Source organism: Drosophila mauritiana, chromosome 2L (assembly GCF_004382145.1).
Source record: "Drosophila mauritiana strain mau12 chromosome 2L, ASM438214v1, whole genome shotgun sequence".
NCBI classification, from domain to species: Eukaryota; Metazoa; Arthropoda; class Insecta; order Diptera; family Drosophilidae; genus Drosophila; species Drosophila mauritiana.
The window spans coordinates 19042141-19059403 of NC_046667.1; the positions used below are offsets into that span (position 1 = coordinate 19042141).

General features: G+C 50.6%; 3 protein-coding genes across 5 annotated transcripts; 1 reads left to right on the forward strand and 2 right to left on the reverse strand.

Moving 5' to 3' along the window:
- Positions 1-149: 149 nt before the first annotated feature.
- On the reverse strand, positions 150-7848 carry LOC117150275 (protein lev-9). 3 transcript variants are annotated; one of them, XM_033317085.1, is made up of 16 exons: positions 7574-7848; positions 6867-7166; positions 6554-6733; positions 6303-6494; positions 6066-6242; positions 5305-5487; positions 4446-5242; positions 4181-4388; positions 3112-4115; positions 2935-3042; positions 2566-2876; positions 2366-2511; positions 2081-2195; positions 1900-2018; positions 1685-1844; positions 150-1298 (listed from the first exon to the last, which is right to left on the reverse strand). In XM_033317085.1, the coding sequence occupies exons 1-16, from the start codon at positions 7623-7625 to the stop codon at positions 335-337; spliced, it is 5016 nt and encodes a 1671-aa protein (XP_033172976.1). In that variant the 5' UTR covers positions 7626-7848; the 3' UTR covers positions 150-334. The 3 variants fall into 3 exon arrangements, with proteins under 3 accessions (XP_033172976.1, XP_033172975.1, XP_033172977.1); XM_033317084.1 differs by having other exon boundaries at positions 151-1298; positions 3112-4118; XM_033317086.1 differs by lacking the exons at positions 150-1298; positions 1685-1844; positions 1900-2018; ... (6 more) ...; positions 4446-5242; positions 5305-5487 and adding an exon at positions 5602-5994 and having other exon boundaries at positions 7574-7838.
- A 1896-nt stretch (positions 7849-9744) lies between these two features.
- Positions 9745-16246, forward strand: LOC117145803. Its single transcript, XM_033311605.1, has 10 exons — positions 9745-10076; positions 11397-11517; positions 11575-11777; positions 11940-13206; positions 13272-13377; positions 13437-14251; positions 14312-15050; positions 15115-15305; positions 15367-15842; positions 15899-16246. The coding sequence occupies exons 2-10, from the start codon at positions 11447-11449 to the stop codon at positions 16114-16116; spliced, it is 4086 nt and encodes a 1361-aa protein (XP_033167496.1). The 5' UTR covers positions 9745-10076; positions 11397-11446; the 3' UTR covers positions 16117-16246.
- A 77-nt stretch (positions 16247-16323) lies between these two features.
- On the reverse strand, positions 16324-17254 carry LOC117145812 (probable dolichol-phosphate mannosyltransferase). Its single transcript, XM_033311617.1, has 3 exons — positions 17099-17254; positions 16831-17041; positions 16324-16759 (listed from the first exon to the last, which is right to left on the reverse strand). The coding sequence occupies exons 1-3, from the start codon at positions 17200-17202 to the stop codon at positions 16349-16351; spliced, it is 726 nt and encodes a 241-aa protein (XP_033167508.1). The 5' UTR covers positions 17203-17254; the 3' UTR covers positions 16324-16348.
- Positions 17255-17263: the final 9 nt, after the last annotated feature.

Genomic DNA, 17263 nt, shown 5'->3' on the forward strand with positions numbered 1-17263 from the left:
CGATGTCGCTAACATGTCCAGTACTGAAAAGCGCCCAACCATTCCGATTCCGATTAACAACACTACTTTCCATTTGAATTCAAATTTAATCCTAACTACGTAACGGACATCAAAATATAATTAAAAGAGAAGAACTTTTGTCTTTATTCGACGAACATTTATTGAAAGTAAAATGATGGCCGTGCGATACAGTACAGGGCTACAGTTACAATTGAATCGCAAGAATGGCGTTACTAGTTGGTAAACGCGTGACTGTGCGCCTGGAATGTGCATTAGTTAGTAGGTAGTAATATGTATTAGTATCACTCAGGAGCAAGCGGAAATCCGAATCGCTCTAGCCCATGGTGGTGGCCAGGTGCTTGTTGGTGGCCACGGATCCGGATCCGCCTCCTCCTCCGCCTCCGCCGACAGGACCCTCGTTGGTCACGCACGTGGGAATGGCACTGGACCACTTGCCGTTCTTAAGGCACTTAAGCACCTTGGAGCCGCGCAGGTCCAGTCCGGCATCGCAGGTGAACGTGATGCTCTCGCCGATGGCATAGTAGAACTTGACGGAGGACATCCTGCCGCTGATAACAGTGCCTGGATACGAGCAGGCCTGCACGCACTTGGGCAGCCCGCCCGACCACCTGGCATTATCCTGGCAGGCAATGATCGGCTGGCCCTGCATCATGTACTCCGGATTGCAATTGAACTGGACCACGTCGCCGGCACGATAAGGTGCTGAGCCCTGGGCGTAACCATTTTGCGGCGCCCCCGGATTGTCGCACTGCACCTCGACGCAGGTGGGCAGCGGCGCTGACCACTCGCCCGTGGGATTGCAGATCGCCTCCGACGGACCACGCAGCCCGTAGCCGGAGGAGCACGAGAAGGCCGCCCGGCCGCCCACCTCGCGCGACAGCACGGAGACACGGGGCGAGCTCGCGTTGCTGCCCATCCCCAGCGGGATGTCGCCGCACTCGACGCTCTCGCAGACCGGCAACGGTGCGCTCCAATTGCCACTCGGCAGGCAGAACAGCTCCGAGGCGCCAATCAAGGAGTTTCCATTAGCGCAGGACAGCAGCGCCCGCGTGCTCAGCTTAGTATCGTTGGTGTTCACGATTAGGCCGCGTCGCATCGGTATCTCCGGGCAGTTGATGGCCCGCACCACCACCTCCACGGTGTGCTCATGCCGAGCTGGGGTCATGCACGAATAGAACCCGGAGTCGTCGCTGGCCGCGTCCACAATGCTCAGCCGGTATTCCAGTGTGGAGTCGCGACCCTCATCCGCCTCGGTTACCCAGCCCTCGGTGTAGTTCCTGCAAAACACAGAGATTCATTAGCGCAGTTAACCACCTGAAAGACAGTTCCCTGAAGACATCTCCCATTAACCAGGTTCAAATATGTTTGGAATGTTTTGGGAACCTATAAAATAAAAGGTTTACATAAGAGCAGGTGATTCCTAGACCCAAACCCTTAAAGAAGTTACAAAATGTTTAAAAGAAATCCCTAAAGTCAAACGATCTAACGATCAATTCAAATACCTAATTGCTGCTTTTAAAAATTTAACCTATATTCCAATAACGAGATACACCATACACATTAATTTGAAGTTCAGACGCAATTAATTTATGAACATACCCCTTGCTGAAATTAATTAGCAACTTTAAAGTTATTTTAGCGTGCCTAACCACCCGATACCCACTTGTGCGTGTGACTGACGTTCCACTTGGGATTCCCGAAGCGGCGCATCCACAGGCACTCCATGTGCAGAGTGGTTCCCGGATAGACAATCAGCTTGCCATCGTTGCTCTGGGCGATGGGTCCGTTCTGGTGGCGGAAGAGGATGGTCGGCGCCTTCTCCACTGGATTGGAGCACAAGTCAGATTAACTATCCGCACTCGGATATTGGATACCTACTCGCATAGTCGTTCTCCTGGTTCAGGCCGGAGCACACGGGCTTGGTGTTGGTCCATTCCGAGTGGATGCAGGTCCTCTCGTGGCTGCCCATGAACGAGAACTTTCCAATGTCCATGCATCTGAGAGTAAGTATAAGTAAGTATCACAATTGAACAAAGTCTCTTAATGCTCAATGCATCACCTCGATATGATGGTGGCTCCTGGGGGAAAGTCCACCACGTCTTCTCGGATCTCCAGGTCGTTGTAGAAACTAACCACATTAGCCTCGTTGTTTCTGAACACACAGGTACCGTTTTCTAAAAAGATTAGGATATTTAAAGAGATGCCTTTCTATGCTACCTATCATCTATCATACGGACGGATAGATGAATGGACATGGACACTTTAAACTTCAAACTTTTTAAGTTTAATTAAGTAATTATTTAGTTTGCTACTTCAATGTATTTCAGCTTTATTTAAAACTCACCACAATTATAGGATCGCCCTATCCACAGTCCATTGTCGCATATGATGCGCCACGTTTGCCTATCCCCAGCCGCATTTGGGATGCAGTTAAAGAAGATCTCCGTGCCGCTCTCGTAGGCGCCATCCAGCTCTGGATGATCGGCATTCCTTCGAAGATTAAGGACTAATAACAGAGCATAACTCTGAGATACTGCAACTCACTTGTAGACCAGGGCGCCATCCGTTAGCATGGGTGGACCACACATCTTCATGTCGTCGTGCTCGTCGGTGCCGTTGTCGTGGTGATCGTGATCGTTGTCCAGTTCGTTGTGCTCCACTTTGGGGTGTGGAGTGGGCGTGGCATGCTCCAGTTCCTCGCGGGACTTTCTTAATCCGGACTCGCAAGGGATGCTGGGTGGAGTGAGGATGCCCTTGTGGCAGGACATCTCTATGGGATTGGCGTTCGTGGAGAGTTCGCAGCGAACGCTTACACTGCTCCCGTGTCCAATGGTCAATCCTGCCCGGTAGCCTCCCTAAAAAGAGGTGATTACTTGTTTCTGAGATTCTGTGGGATATGCTAGAGATCCTTACATCGTAAATGACTCCCGGAATATTGGGCAGCGTGCAAGGCACCGATGTGCACTCAGAGAAGGCATTCACCGACCAGGATCCATGGGCACAACGGAGCTGAGCTGAACCCTGGAATTTCGGAGGCGTTTGTGATGATTCAGTATATAGATGAATGGATTTATTTAATCAAAATCCCACCTGTATATTGAACCCGTCCTCGCACTCCAGGGTGATGAACTCGTTGGACTGGATCTCCTCGTAAGTGGAGAGCGGGGTCAATGAAGGTTTGTCGCTCAGCTGTTTGGTGTGGGGCTCAACCTTGTAGTACTGACCGTGCTCCACGGCGGGCACCAGGCACGGAGCGGATAGGCACTTGGGCGTCTCCGGCTTCCAAATGCCTCGGATGCATCGCGCCGTGGCGTTTTCACCCTTAATATTCAGCTTGAATCCGGCATTGCACTCCAAATGCAGCATGATGCCCACGGCATTTCTGCCCGGAACCTTGCCAGGACGAACCGTGGTCACATTGGCAAAGGAATCCCACTCGAGATCCTCGCAGGGTCCTCGCAATCGTTTGCCTCCACCTCCCTTTCCGCCCTCACCTCCATCGCTGATGTCCACCTCGGCATCCGGAATAGTTGCTCCCGACGGAGGAGGCGACTGCCCAATGCTGGAGCTCCTCCTGCGCCTCCGACGGACTATCTGTGATTTCAGTTGATCAATATAGGACCGGGTGGCATTCAAGTGGAGGCTACGCGATGCTATAGGCGGCGATCCGTTGGATAGCAGCTCGTCCTTGGGCGTTCTGTGTACATGAACCATATGGTTTCGCGAAGCCTGGTTAATGTTGGGCAGTGCCACCACTCCAGATCCAACAACTCCTCCCGATCCAATGCCACCGCTCCCCAGGTAATTGTTTCCATTCTCGAATTCCCTGAAGTTGGACTTGCCCCGCATGGTGACCTGTCCTCCATCGTGGGTATTCATATTGTTTCCCACTCTGCCCACTGCATCCTGGGCATGGAGCCTCTGGTAGATCCGGTCACGGCCTAGCATTTTCCGGACGTAGCGCTGATATCGTTCCTTGATCTTTTGATAGTACTTGGAGTAGGCCAGGTCGACGTCGGAGGCATAGGGTTGTGAGTTCGGATGGGGACTGGCGCTTCGCTTAATCCGATGAACCGACGGCTCGACAGGATCGGCTACTATAAGGGAATACTATATTGTTAATATATATCTCTTACAATCAAAGAATGTTATTGCTTACTAGCTTTTATATAGTTTTGGTTATCGATCAGTTGCCTTTGAAGTTGTCGCTGTCGCTGCAGAAGGTACATGGATCTCAGCTGGCGGATCTGCAGAGAGCGACGTCTGCGGCGATTCCAACGCAGGCGAGGATGCTGGCCGAGGAGGCACTGCGGCAGGTCTAAGGGCCGCCACTTGCCACCCACACAGGTGGCGCCAGGCGGACCAACCTAGTGGAGAAGCGATGTTGTTGGGAATCAGCAATACTAACAGGATATTGAAGTTACCTCCAGGACATATCCCTTGTCGCAATCATACATTATCTGCTTGTTGTTCACGATCTTCTTGACATAGGGCCTGTAGTCATATAGGCCCATGTTGCCCACGAGCAGGACCTTTCCATTGGGTATGTAGCCGGGAAAGGAGCAGAAGACCTCGTCACACTTGGGCGTCTCTCCGGTCCAGTTGCCAAATGAGCATGTGAGCACATAGTCGTGCGGATCTGTCACATCCTTGCCCTCCGGACTGACCAGCTTGAAGCCATCCTTGCACTTGAATCGCGCCTTCATGCCGTGCTCCGTCTTGGGAGCCATCACCATGCCGTGCTTGGGTGGACGCGGCATGCTCTTGCACCTGGCGGGCACACAGCGTGGAATGATGCTCCACGTGCCATTGTTGCACGTGGGTGGACTGAGCAGGGACACCGGGAACTCGTAGTTCTCGTCGCACTTGACCTCCAGTGCCGTTCCGTGCTTAACCTTCTCCACTCCGCCAATGCTCTGCGTTTGAGTGGGCGACTGCGTGGTGGTCGTCGGCGGATGGACGATCGTCGTTCCGTTCTCATCCGTGGTTATTTCGATGGGATACACATTGCCCTGCGAAATGGTGGGCACCACACAGGGCGCCAGGCACTCGGGCAGTGCGTTCCGCCACCTTCCGTCGATCTGGCACACGCTGGAGCCCAGTCCATTGATCATCATCTCTGGTTGGCAGCGGAAAATGATGCTGGCCCCCAGTCCGGTGCCCGCCTCGATGTTCTCGATCCATCCATTGTACAGCACACCAGGATGGCCGCAGTTGATCTCTATTGAGGGAGATGGAATGGAATACACAGTAGAGCCATCCAGATGGGACTACACCACTTACCCTTGCAGGTGGGCAGAGTTCCGCTCCACTTTCGGTCCGCTCCGCAGCGACTGGAGCTCTCGCCCACAAGGGTGTAGCCGTAGCGGCACTCGTAGCTGACCACCGAGTTGTAGGCCAGGGTGGTGTAGGTGGCCTTGCCGTTCTTGGGGTTCTCCGGGGTGGGACACACCACCGAGGTGACCACTGTGCGTGAGGATGCGGGAGAATGGGGTTAGCAATGGGATTGGGATGGTGGGGGTACGCTAAAAGTTACCACAAATCTTTGAAGGCCGCCAAACCAAATAAAACAACTTCGAATAAACGGTTTTCGAATTCGATTAATCAATTCTTGTATATTTTTGCTTGCTCAAGATTTGCGGTAACTTTTATTTATTCATTCAACATTAACTGGCCAACAACAAGAACAACAACAACAAGGTAGTGCATATGTAAATTTGAACAATCTGTTTGTTTGTAACGCTAGATCAAAAACCAAATCGGAGATAGAGAGAGAATGTGGGTGGCTAGCAGGATCGGAGAACTCCGACTGGAGAACCTGAGCCCTGACCAAAGTGCGCTTAATACATAGTTTCGGATACGGATATGGGGATCTGTGCCATTTGCCAGCTCCAAGGAGTCGGAAACGAAACTCAAAGGGTCGCCTCGCCTAGGACAACGACGCTTGGGTGGTGGTTACATTTGCGCTATCCGCTTTAAAGGTGGTCAAAGAGGTCAAAGAGGTTCGGTTACAAGCTCTACCGGCGCCAGCCCGCAATACTCACAGACACAGGTGGGCAGCTCCTTGGGCGTCCACGATCCGTCCGACTGGCAGTAGCGCTCGTGCTTGCCCACCAGTTCGTATCCGGTTCCGCAATTGTAGGTGATCTTGCATCCGTACGTGTAGCACTCGCCGGCATGCCATCCGTAGGCCGGATCCGGTGGCTGGCCACAGGATCGAGCTGGAATCATCAAATAGCTATGCATACAGAGGCTTCTCTTTTCAGTGTGACTGCACTCACGTTCGCATTGGATATCCGGGCCGTACCAGCTGGCCAGGTTATCAATGGCCAGGCACTTGGCCCGCGGGAATCCATTGGTCACGTAGCCGGTGTGGCAGTGGTACTGCACCGTGGAGTCCAGATCAAAGGTTTCCTGTTCCGGCAGCGCCGAGTTCCGCGCATGCTCTATCTGCGGCGGCTTCAGGCAGTAAACTGGAAGGATTGCAAGCACGTTTCGATATAATATGTTTATTAAACTGTCAAAGACGTACTATTCTGCTTGCAAGCGGGCTCGGCTCCGGCCCAATTTCCGTCCGCCTGGCACAGACGGCTCTGGAGACCCACAACGTGGTAGCCGTGCGGACAGGCATAGGAGGCGCGAGCTCCGAAGTGGCGTCCAGCCACTGTGACCTGACCCAAGCTGGGCTGGGCTAGTTCCGGGCACTCGCGATCTGGGGAAACAAAGGGCATCGAGGGATTTGGAATTACTTTGCTTGTGTAAAGAGAATTGATGCTTCACCATGTCAACTTTCTGATTGAATTACACTTATTTTGTTTTGGTAATTATTGCAATTAAAAACCCACCTGGTTTAATGCAGGAGTTGCCGCAGACGCCGTCGCACAGGCACTTCTTCTTCTTGCTCTTGCAATCCTCGTCGGAGGAGCACTTCCTCAAGCACTTCTGGCCGAGCAGAGTGGCCTGCTCCTCGTCGCGTGGACACTCGGTGGAGGGTGAGTTGCGCGGATTCTTGTAGACGCGGCCATCGTCATCGGACTCCAGAGAGTCGTCGTCCTCCTCCCAGTCGTCGTCGTCGTCATCCTGCTGCGGAATCTCCGAGGTCGTCTGAATGCTGGTGCTCATCGTGCTGGTCGGCACCGAAATCACTGCAAGAGAACAAGGAGCACAGCTGTCAGTCATCTGGGCTGGAAAACAAACCCCTATTCCCAGGCGAATCAACCCCTTAGCGCGGCTTCTGTTTTGGTTCCGGGATTCGCGTCTATTTTGCTCCGCCTCGCGTGCGGGCGAAAACATTGACCTATTTCCCCCAATGCCTGGTCCAGATGTCTGATGATGGCTCGGTCCCAGACTCTTTTGGAGCCTGCGCACTGGACGCCAGCTTATATAACGCAGCAGCATATACATTTTTCATCTTGCCCATTTCGAGGACTCCCGAAAATTGCAAATAATTATTCTGGCCACTGGTGGGCTCATCCGGACTACCACTAGATGGGGCACAAATACACTGATTGTACTTATCGGGTTTTCGGGTTTTTGGGGCTTTCTTATTGACCTTTGTAGACCAGAATGGTGGTCACTAGACACTGCAGCAGCAGGCGATTCATTTTGATTCCGTTGTAGTTGCGGGGTATCCGTGTCCTTTTTGATTTTACTCCTTTTCGCCGAACTGGCCTCGGATTTATAGCATTTTAGCTAACTTGCAAATTCCTCTGCTGGCCAATTTAATTGGTAACTTTTTCGACCAGCTCGGTGGCCCGAAACTTCTCACTTCGAGCCAAGGAAACGAAATGCAGCCACGCCAGCTGCTTTCTCCCCTTTTTGGCTCTGGCCTTTTGACAGATCAGGCGAGCAGCGCCCAACTTGACAGCTTTCGACGGTGGTTGGTCCCTTTAACGGTGAAGATAGGGTTCGGGGAAAATTCGAGCAAGAGCGAAAGGTTCTTGAATCCTAGCTCGCTTGTTGGATCCAAACTTGAAAATATAAAGATATCATTAATTTCGACTGTTTGGAACTTTAATTTGTTAGACGTCGACGAATCGATATAAGAAATGTTGATTACAATCTAAAGATCATTTAGCTATCATTATCATAAGCATTAAAAGCGATTTACATTAATTAAACAGAGTTTAAATTAAACAAAAATCAAGATTATTAAATGAATATATTCTGGCAGTAGTAATAGGCTTTACAATATCTTTCCTTATTTTCTCTAAAACAAACAATCCCTCACTTAACCTAGCATCAGTTTTAACATATTCAACTTGAAGTTGGCTGCGATAAGCACAGCTGATCATTGTTAAGCTCTTACGACTATGTGACATATTTCTAAGCTTACTTATACGTACTTAAATTTATATGCTTATCTTACTAGAATATTATATTTGAATTTTTGATTTTTTTTCATCAGTTATAATAAACAACAAACGAATATCTTTATTTATATTCAGTACTTTCTTTAACTATTACTATTATGTGACTTTTATGTGACCAAGTCATATGGACAAGGACATTGCTTTTTTGAAGAACCATTGGAGAGTTCCACTGTGCGACGGAGCTTTTGCACACATACTCGCACACATACCAGTGCAGCAAGTATGTAAGTGTGTGCGTGTGAGTGCTCTCTTGCAGAGAGAAAATAAAGAAAACGTATCGTTATCGTTATCGTAAAATCAACATATAAATATAGATATATATGCATATCTGTTTTTTGATAACGATAGCCACATGAAGTTATTGCTCTTTAACCAAAATTTATGTATTAAGCTTTTTTACCATTATCATAGATATAGATATTATATAGATATAGAATAGACAATTTTCATATACTCGTATTTCAGTTCGTAAAAACACGATTTCCATCTCGTTTCTCATCATTTTTTATAACTTTAAAGAATTCGACTCGGATTTGTCACATCATCAATGGAAATGTATTTTTCTTTCTAAAAGAAAATATTACTGAGAAGGGTAGGATAACAAGTTTGGTGGAAAACCACCAAAAAATCAAGACACAAATCAAGTTTCGTCGTACCGCTATATTTCTAAAAACATACTTGAACATAAGGCTAATGCTAATTTTATATTTGACATAAAGTCAACTTCGCACTTATCGCAGTAATATAATAATAATCAGTAATATAAGGGACACGTTGCGGTTACGTTTCCACCTTCTGGACTTTTCCGCTTCCGCCAACTGAATCCTTTTTGTGCAGGTGTTCGTGAGACCCGATGCGGATAGTCTGGCGGGGGCTGGCGGGACGCACCAGTGCACGATCAGGACCAGATCCAGGACCAGGAACATGTCACGGCAGCAGTGGCAGTGGAGCTCCAATTGGCGGGGACCACAGGTTGGTGAAGGTGGCGCTGTTGATCGGAGTCGTCGGTGTCGGTGTTGGTGTTGTGAGCACGGACTTCAAAACGCTGTCCGCCAACTATTTGACCATCAGCCCAATATGTCTGCGCGACTTACGGTCTGACTCGTCAAACTGGCCGGCCTCTATATAATTGGCCAAGAGGCGTAAATTTGTTACAATTGAAATTGAATTATCCATGTTTTAACGTTAGGCTTGATTTAAAAAAATCTATTTGAAACATCGACAGCTATGCTATGTATCTATCGATAAGCAACGTAACGCTCGATTTTGACTTATTTTAGCGCTAATAAGATTCGGAAAAAGCTCCGAGAGCGCAGAGGTCGGAAAAGCGACCGATTTTCCTACGGAATCAGAAGCAGTGAAAATCCGGAGCGCCGAGCAGCACAACGACGACGCACAGCGGCGGGACAAGGAAAAACTAGTCGAGGCGCGCACTCGTATCCGAAAATCCAAAAAAATATAGGGGAGCAAGAGCCAGTGGAGCGAGCGGGGAAAGCGGGGGAAACGCACTCGAAAGATACACTTTTCCGACGAAATGTCTTCGCGGCGTGTGTGTAAGAAACATTTTGATTAGGCAATTAATTGAGCAAAGTGCAAGTGCAGTGGGTGGAAATGTTTTAGACTCCGTTCGGTGGGGTGCGGCGGGTTTTCCGGGGGGCGCATGTGAAAAGCGCGTAAAGAAAAGTAAGTGGCGCAAATTAGTGTATTCAAATAAATCAAATAACCAACTAAACGATGCATACACACCGAATCCGCATCGACTGGCCGCCAGTGCAAATCGCATCTGCGAACGAGGATGCCAGCGAATCTGTGACAAATTAATTGATATTGAACCACTTCGCAGTCCGCTGCGACAAAATGTCGAACCTACCGATTCAAAAAACATATAGATTCTGTGTATATAGGGGAATTTATTTTTAGCGATTTTTTAAGCCCCCTCCCGCCCCGCATCGGAATTCAAATCGGTCGCGAAAGACCAATGCTGTGTGTATGGTGAATCGAACGATCGCAAACATAATCCGTATCGAGTAAATTAGTTTCCAAACCAAGAGCATTCATTACCCATAACCCATCATCCATCGCATCCGTCGATGGCATCGAAAACGGGGGGCTCGCGCGTCAACAATTTTCAAGCGTGTACACAAAAATCCAGCCAAGCGCATTGCCCGCAATAAATCCGAGACGAGACCCAGACCCAGACCCAGCGAACCCACCATTCAGACCATCCACCACCCAGCACCACCCACTTGGGCCAGTTCACTCGACCACTTGATTAACGCCAATGCCAATTCAACGCAGAAATTCTCTACAAAAGTTCTCGCAGAGAGCATGCGTTCGCCTCGCGAAAGCTTTTCTCTCTGCTCTCTGCTCTCTGCTCTCAGCCCCTGCCCCTTTCTTTCCACCCCCGACTAGCCCCATCTCGCTCGCACAGGATGTGCTCCGTGTCCCCAAGCACTTTGTTTTTGTCATTGACCTGTTGTGGAAATCTAAACGTGTATATACGACAGTTATCAACTAAACCATTTAAGCCCAAGTGCGGAAAAACATAAAGATTAAGTGATCTGTGGAACCACATAGGAAACATCCTTGCAAGAGAACATCCTTCAAATTAAGGATGTTTGTGTGTTTTTAAGAGAGTGAGAAATCCTGCAACAGCTGGGTGTTATCTTAATTAATATTGTGCAAATATTGTACCCATTAGCAAGTTAATATCCCATATTTAGTTATAATTATCGTGAATACACACATACTACAAACAGTTAAACAAATAAAGTTTATGCCACGCAAGGATGAAAGGATGAATCCTCGAGTGCTTTCTAATCGATATGGGTGTGAGATACCGTGAGCAGCTTTAAAGTTCCCAGATCCTTGGAAAGAACCACTTTTAGCTGGATAAATAAAACAGGGTTCAGTACCGAGAAAATCAAAAAATAGTTAATTCCATTTAAATGTCTATGGTTAAATTTGATAACTAAACGGATTTTCATCTACTATCCATTGCAGGACATCAATAGTCAATTGTAATTTAAAGAGTAGGGACTTGAACGACCGCCATGGGCAACGTGTGCAGTTCCGGCCAGAAGAAAAAGAAGGACAAGGACAGTGCCTCCGAAAAGTCAGATGAGTAGGTCCTTCCGTTCGTGCACCGATTCTCTGGATTGTACTAATCTCGTGGTTGCAGCTCGCCTCCCTACCAGGAGGCGGATCAGAAGGACACCCTGATCTCCGCCGACTCGAGTGCTGGTGATGGAAAGCGGGCACCTTTGGCCGCCGTGGAGGCACTTCCGGAGGTGACACCGCTGCCGGAGTCCAACGGCAACCAGGCGCAGGTCCAGAAGCAGCCGTCAACGGGACCGGGAGGCAAGCCAGGTGGAGCAGAGAAGGGTAAGTGAGATTTAAAACCATCCATATGATCCATATCCACTGCTATTACTATACGAGAAATTGGGTTCCCTCAAGCTCCCACCAAAAATAAGAGCGCATCCCGACTCAAAAGTAGATTAATGGAATTCAACTACGAACTAAACGAGCTTCATCCACCGACAGATTCAAACAGCACCACTCCGCAGGGGGCGCAGGCGCCCAGTGACGTGGCCAATGCCAATCCCGGTGCCGGAAACCTGAGCGTGCTGCAGGGCAAGCCGCCGCCCGGCCGCAAGATTGAGCGGGACAAGAAGATCGTGGTCTACATCCTGGCGGACAACAGCACCGAGTACAAGAAGCACAAGCGGGTCGTGCACAGCCTGTACAAGCATTTCAAGAGCAAGTGCCAAAGCCGTGGCTTTGACTTCATCATCGCCGATGTCCACGACAGCGAGCCGGAGACGGAGCCGGGCAATGGCAATGCCCGCAAGGATTTCTCCCGCCTGCAGGAGGCGAAGCGCTGGACCCAAACGCCACTGGAGGCGCAGGGCGGTCACGAGGAAGCGGCCAACTGCCTGTGCGAGATCACGCGCCACTCGGCCGGAGCGTACATGATCCCCGTTCTGTTCTTGGGCGCCACCCTGGGCACTCCGATGCTGCCGCTGACCATCGAGAGCCAGGACTTCACCTCGGTGCTGGGCACCGCTAGCGAGGAAGAGCGTCTGCTCCTGGAAAAATGGTACACCATTGACAACTCGTACCAGCCGATGTGCCACCGACTCCATGCCCAACAGGTGGATCCCTACTCCAGTCAGGTGAACGGAGAGCTCAACGAGCTGCTGGCCGTCCTCTTGCGTCTCTTCTCCGACGACGTCAAGGACTCGTATCTAACCACCGTGGTGGAGCAGGAGATCAATAACACGGTGCTGATGAGCCAGGAGCTGGCCAAGCGCTGTATCTGGATCCAGACCGGCAGCCAGGTGGCACGGCCGTCGGAGAATGCCAGCCCCTTGGAGCTAGAGGTGCAGCGGAGACTCAGTCATGTGTACTCCGGTCTCAAGAGCCAGTTGAGCGAGAAAAACCTCATCCGTCTGCTGCCCACGATGAGCATCCTGGACGAGGAGTTGTCGGCGGTGATCGAGAGTCTGCTGGACAAGACGCTGGCCGGCATCTTCGAGGAGCACCAGCAGAAGAACAGCATCCCCTACAATACGCTGGGCGTGGACCGGGTGCTGCTCGAGGAGCTTCGTCTGGTGGGCCACTACTCCAAACTCCTGGCACAGAACTCGGCCAACTTCGACATCATGAACGACGTGAAGCGCTACATCCGCGACAGCACCGCCCAACCGCTGGTCGTGTCCGGGGCACGGGGAAGTGGTAAGAGTGTCCTGGTCTCCAAGATCATGGAGAATGTCCACCGCTGGAAGCCGGAGGCACAGCTCATACTGAGGTGGGATATGACATAATATAAGCTTTCAATCGCGAGTACTCATTAACCATTTGTTTTCCCTTCAGATACGCCAATCTCAGTGCCCGCTCATCGGATCTCACCTCATTGCTGGGCTCAATGGCCAACCAGATGTCAGTCCTGGAGACGGGACATCAGTGCCAAGTGCCACACGTAAGGATGTGTGATATTTAAACATAGGGCGCTGATATTAATGCAGTCTTTCCTAATAGACACTAGAGGGTTATTCTCGGGTGATTCGAGAGATCCTTGACCGGCAACAGCGCTTCTTCGTGCTGATCATCGACGGCGTGGACGAACTGCAGCGGGATGAGCTGCTCGACTGGCTCCCCCAGCAGCTGGGCAGCGCCAAAATGATCCTCACCGTGAGCGAGCTGGCGGATGAGGGGGACGACGTGGACGGGACGGAGGCTGGGGACTCCTTTGATATGCTAGCCGCGCTGGCGCAGTTGGGCATACCACAGCGGTGCTTCCTGCGACTGCGACAATTCACGGAACGCCAGTGGCACGACATCCTTAGCTCGGGCGGCGGTGACTTCTACGCGGCCAATGGGGCACTGAAGTTGCCCGACGACTGGAAGACGCTGCACGGGAAGACGCCCTACCACGCCAAGTCCTTGTGGTGGCTGGCCTGGCTGGGGCATGTGGCTCAGCCGATCAGCGAGATCGGCGACATCTCCAGCCGGATACTTCAGGTCCTGGAGTCCAAGTTCGCCACCGATCAGGTGGAACTGCTGCTGCTGATCGTCCGCCTGTCGCCGTGGGGCATCCGGGAGAGCGACTGCCTGGGCGTGTTCCAGAAGATGACCCAGCTGGAGGCGCAGGTCGCCTTCAAGGTCTGGTCCAAGTTCTGCTGGCTGATGGGACCAATGCTGTTAGGTCTTAAGAATATTAGGATAGCGGACAAGAGCTTTGGACGAGCGGTCCTGGCGAGGTACGCGCAGAAGCAGTGGCTGGTACATGAAGCGCTGCGGGACTACTTCGACCGGCAGGACAGCGAGTTCAAGGGTAGCCAGGGTGCCAACACGTGAGTGTTCTTTTCTTCCCCTCCTGCAATTGCAATCATTTCAAATCCATTCCTTGACAGCTACAATTACCAAAAGTACTTAAAACTGCCTTATCATCATTTCTGTGCCGTGATCGAGGACAATCCGGCGCCTCACAAGATCGACATACTCTTCAACTGCTTTTACTTTACGGACCTCCAGTGGATCGCCAATAAGGTGCACGCCACGGGACCGGAGCACCTGCTGAACGACATCCTGCAGGCGGAGTGGCTGGCAAAGTCCGGCGGCGAGAACTGCCCCACCGCTTACGTGCACATCAGTTTCCTGAAGCAATTCCTCGAGCAGTATCTCCACGAGCTGAGCTACGATGGCCAGCAGTTCTACACGCTGATGAAGTACTATCTAAAGACGCGCTTCAGGGAGGCACCCGAGCTCAAGGACGACGAGAAGATACGCTCGTGGTGGGAGTACACCAATGAGCTCGAGTTTGCCTTCCTCGAGATTCTAAACGCGGACTTGGACGCGGAGAACGGCAATCAGTCGGAGCAGGAGAAGCCGTCGGAGGACGCAGTCTCATCCTCGGTCCCCGTTAAGGGCTACGATGTCCTAATGAATCTGCCACAGCCCGGATGCTATGTGGCTTCGATGTGCACGGACCGAGCTGAGATCTGCATATGGGACGTGAAGAATTGCTGCCGAATCCGGGAGCTACAGGGCATCCAGCAGCCGACGGCGATGTGTCCCGTGGGAAACTATGAGGCAGCAGTCCTGTGTCGCCGCGAGATTCGCGTCATCAATCTGGACGAGGGAAAGTTCAAGGTGAGTGTTCCAAATATCTTATCCCAGATCTTGTATAAATTTGGTATTCCTTGTGCCATTCCAGGTCACTCTCAAAGGCGTAATGAACCAGAAAATGCCGTATTTCGGTCTGCACGATCAGAATCACTTGGTCTGCCTGTCGCGCAACCGGATGTATGTGAATCTGATGAATCTGGAGTCGGGCGATTGTGTGACCACCTTCAAGGCAGGTGAAGATCGCTTCCTAAATTCCCTGTTGGTCTCTGGAGATGGAAGGTAACAGGTTGACCGGATTTTTACTAAAGTAGTAGTTGCTAATTTCTGGATTGCTCTCTAGGATCTTGGTTTGCGGCGATGAGACCCAGAAGCCTTTCCCACTGCTAGTTTGGCACCTTTCGCAGCGAAAGCTGCTCTATGACCTCCGAATCCCGCACCACGACTTCATCACCTCCCTCTCCGCGATCACCCACGAGGGCTCCTATGTTTGCGTGGTAGCCAAAGAGCTGAACGAGCCGACGACGCCCAACTTCATTGTGGTATACGACCTACAGAGCGGCACTCTGTTCAAGAAGTGGAAGCCCGCCTGCAACACAGTTTCCCTGGCCATCTCCCAGGTGAACGCTTGCGTCATCGCCGGCCTAGAAGATGCCAAAATCCTAATCTGGGACCTGGTCACGGGCAACTGCAAGAGCACCTTGATCGGCCACAATGCACCGGTAACGTTCTTGAAGCTGGATCCATTGGGAAAGGTGCTGCTCTCCTACGATAAGGAGGGGCGTGACTCGGCCGTCCGCATGTGGGAGTTGAATTCGGGTATGTACCACAGTCTTCGCCCTCCTGAACTGTATAGTCATGCTTCTGGTTTGCAGCCAAGTCCCTGGCCGTGTTTAAGCCACCGGCGCAAGTGAGCACTTGTGAGATTCTGCCAAACGGAGCCTTCGTGGTGCTGGCTCTCAAGGATCGCAACTCCTTGCTGACCCTGGCTTTGAAGAACTACGGCGGAGGATCGGGCGCCCTCGACGATGACTGTGGCACTCTTTACGGCAATCCAGACAACCAGCACAAAGTTTTCGACTTGAGTAATTAAATCAATTAATGCTAGTTATCATTATTCAAATTATAAATGAAGCATAACAGGGTGCGAGCCGGAGGAAGGCAGAACTCTGAATTATTATAAATATGGCAAACAAATTTCTCATGCATAATTCATTAGATGTATGTAAAATTCTTTGAGCAAATCTTACCAAATGTACAAAGCAAAGGAAATCCAAAGAACATTAAAAATTTAAAAATCTACTCAGTTAATGGTGGTTTTCTCTTTATGTGGTCGCAAACAGATACAAAAGGTTCTTGGCAAACTGAATAATCTCGGTCCCGCCGAGCTTGGAGGTGCCATAAATGCGGTCTACGAAGGTGATGGGCACCTCGGCGATGGTGTAGCCGTGCTGTCTAGCCCGAACGAGCATCTCCATTTGGAACACGTAACCCTTGGACACGCAGCTGGCAATGCATTTCTCCAGTACATCCTTCTTATAAAGCCTGAAGGAGCCGGTCAAATCACTGGCGTTCGGTCGTAGAAGAACCTGGGACAAAAAGTTGGCGCCGCGCGAGATTAGCTTGCGCTTGAAGTCCCAGCCAAACACACCTCCATTTCCGGCATACCGAGTGCCGGATACAATGTCATAGTTGCCTTCCTGTTGCAGCTTGATGAACTCGGGAATAAATTTGGGCTGAAGCGGGAAAAATATTAGATTCGTTTGTTTATCCCATCTATCAACTCAACCCTGTTATCTAGACTCACATGATGACTCAAGTCCGCATCGATGATAACTATAAAGTCGCCGGTTGCATGTTTGATGCCATGTATGTAGGCCGTTCCGAGTCCCAATTTGGAGCCACGTGGTCTCAGCACAATCCTGTCCTCCCCGTAGATCTTCTGCAAGTCCTTGGCCACGTCCAGTGTTCCATCCGGACTACCATCATCAATCACAATCACCTCGTATTCCAAGCCGCTGCAAAGGGGGAGCTTTAAATGCCTGAATTTGGACCTTAGAGCAGCCGCTACTCACCTTGCCTTCATGTATTTCACAATAAGCCATATTATAATGGGTAAATTATCCTTTTCATTGTAGGTGGGCAGCAAAATGCTGTATTTATGGCCATTTGTTGGCATTGTAATTGTTCTCAAGAACCTACACGGTTCCAATTAAAATTACAGGAGTGTTGGTCAATTC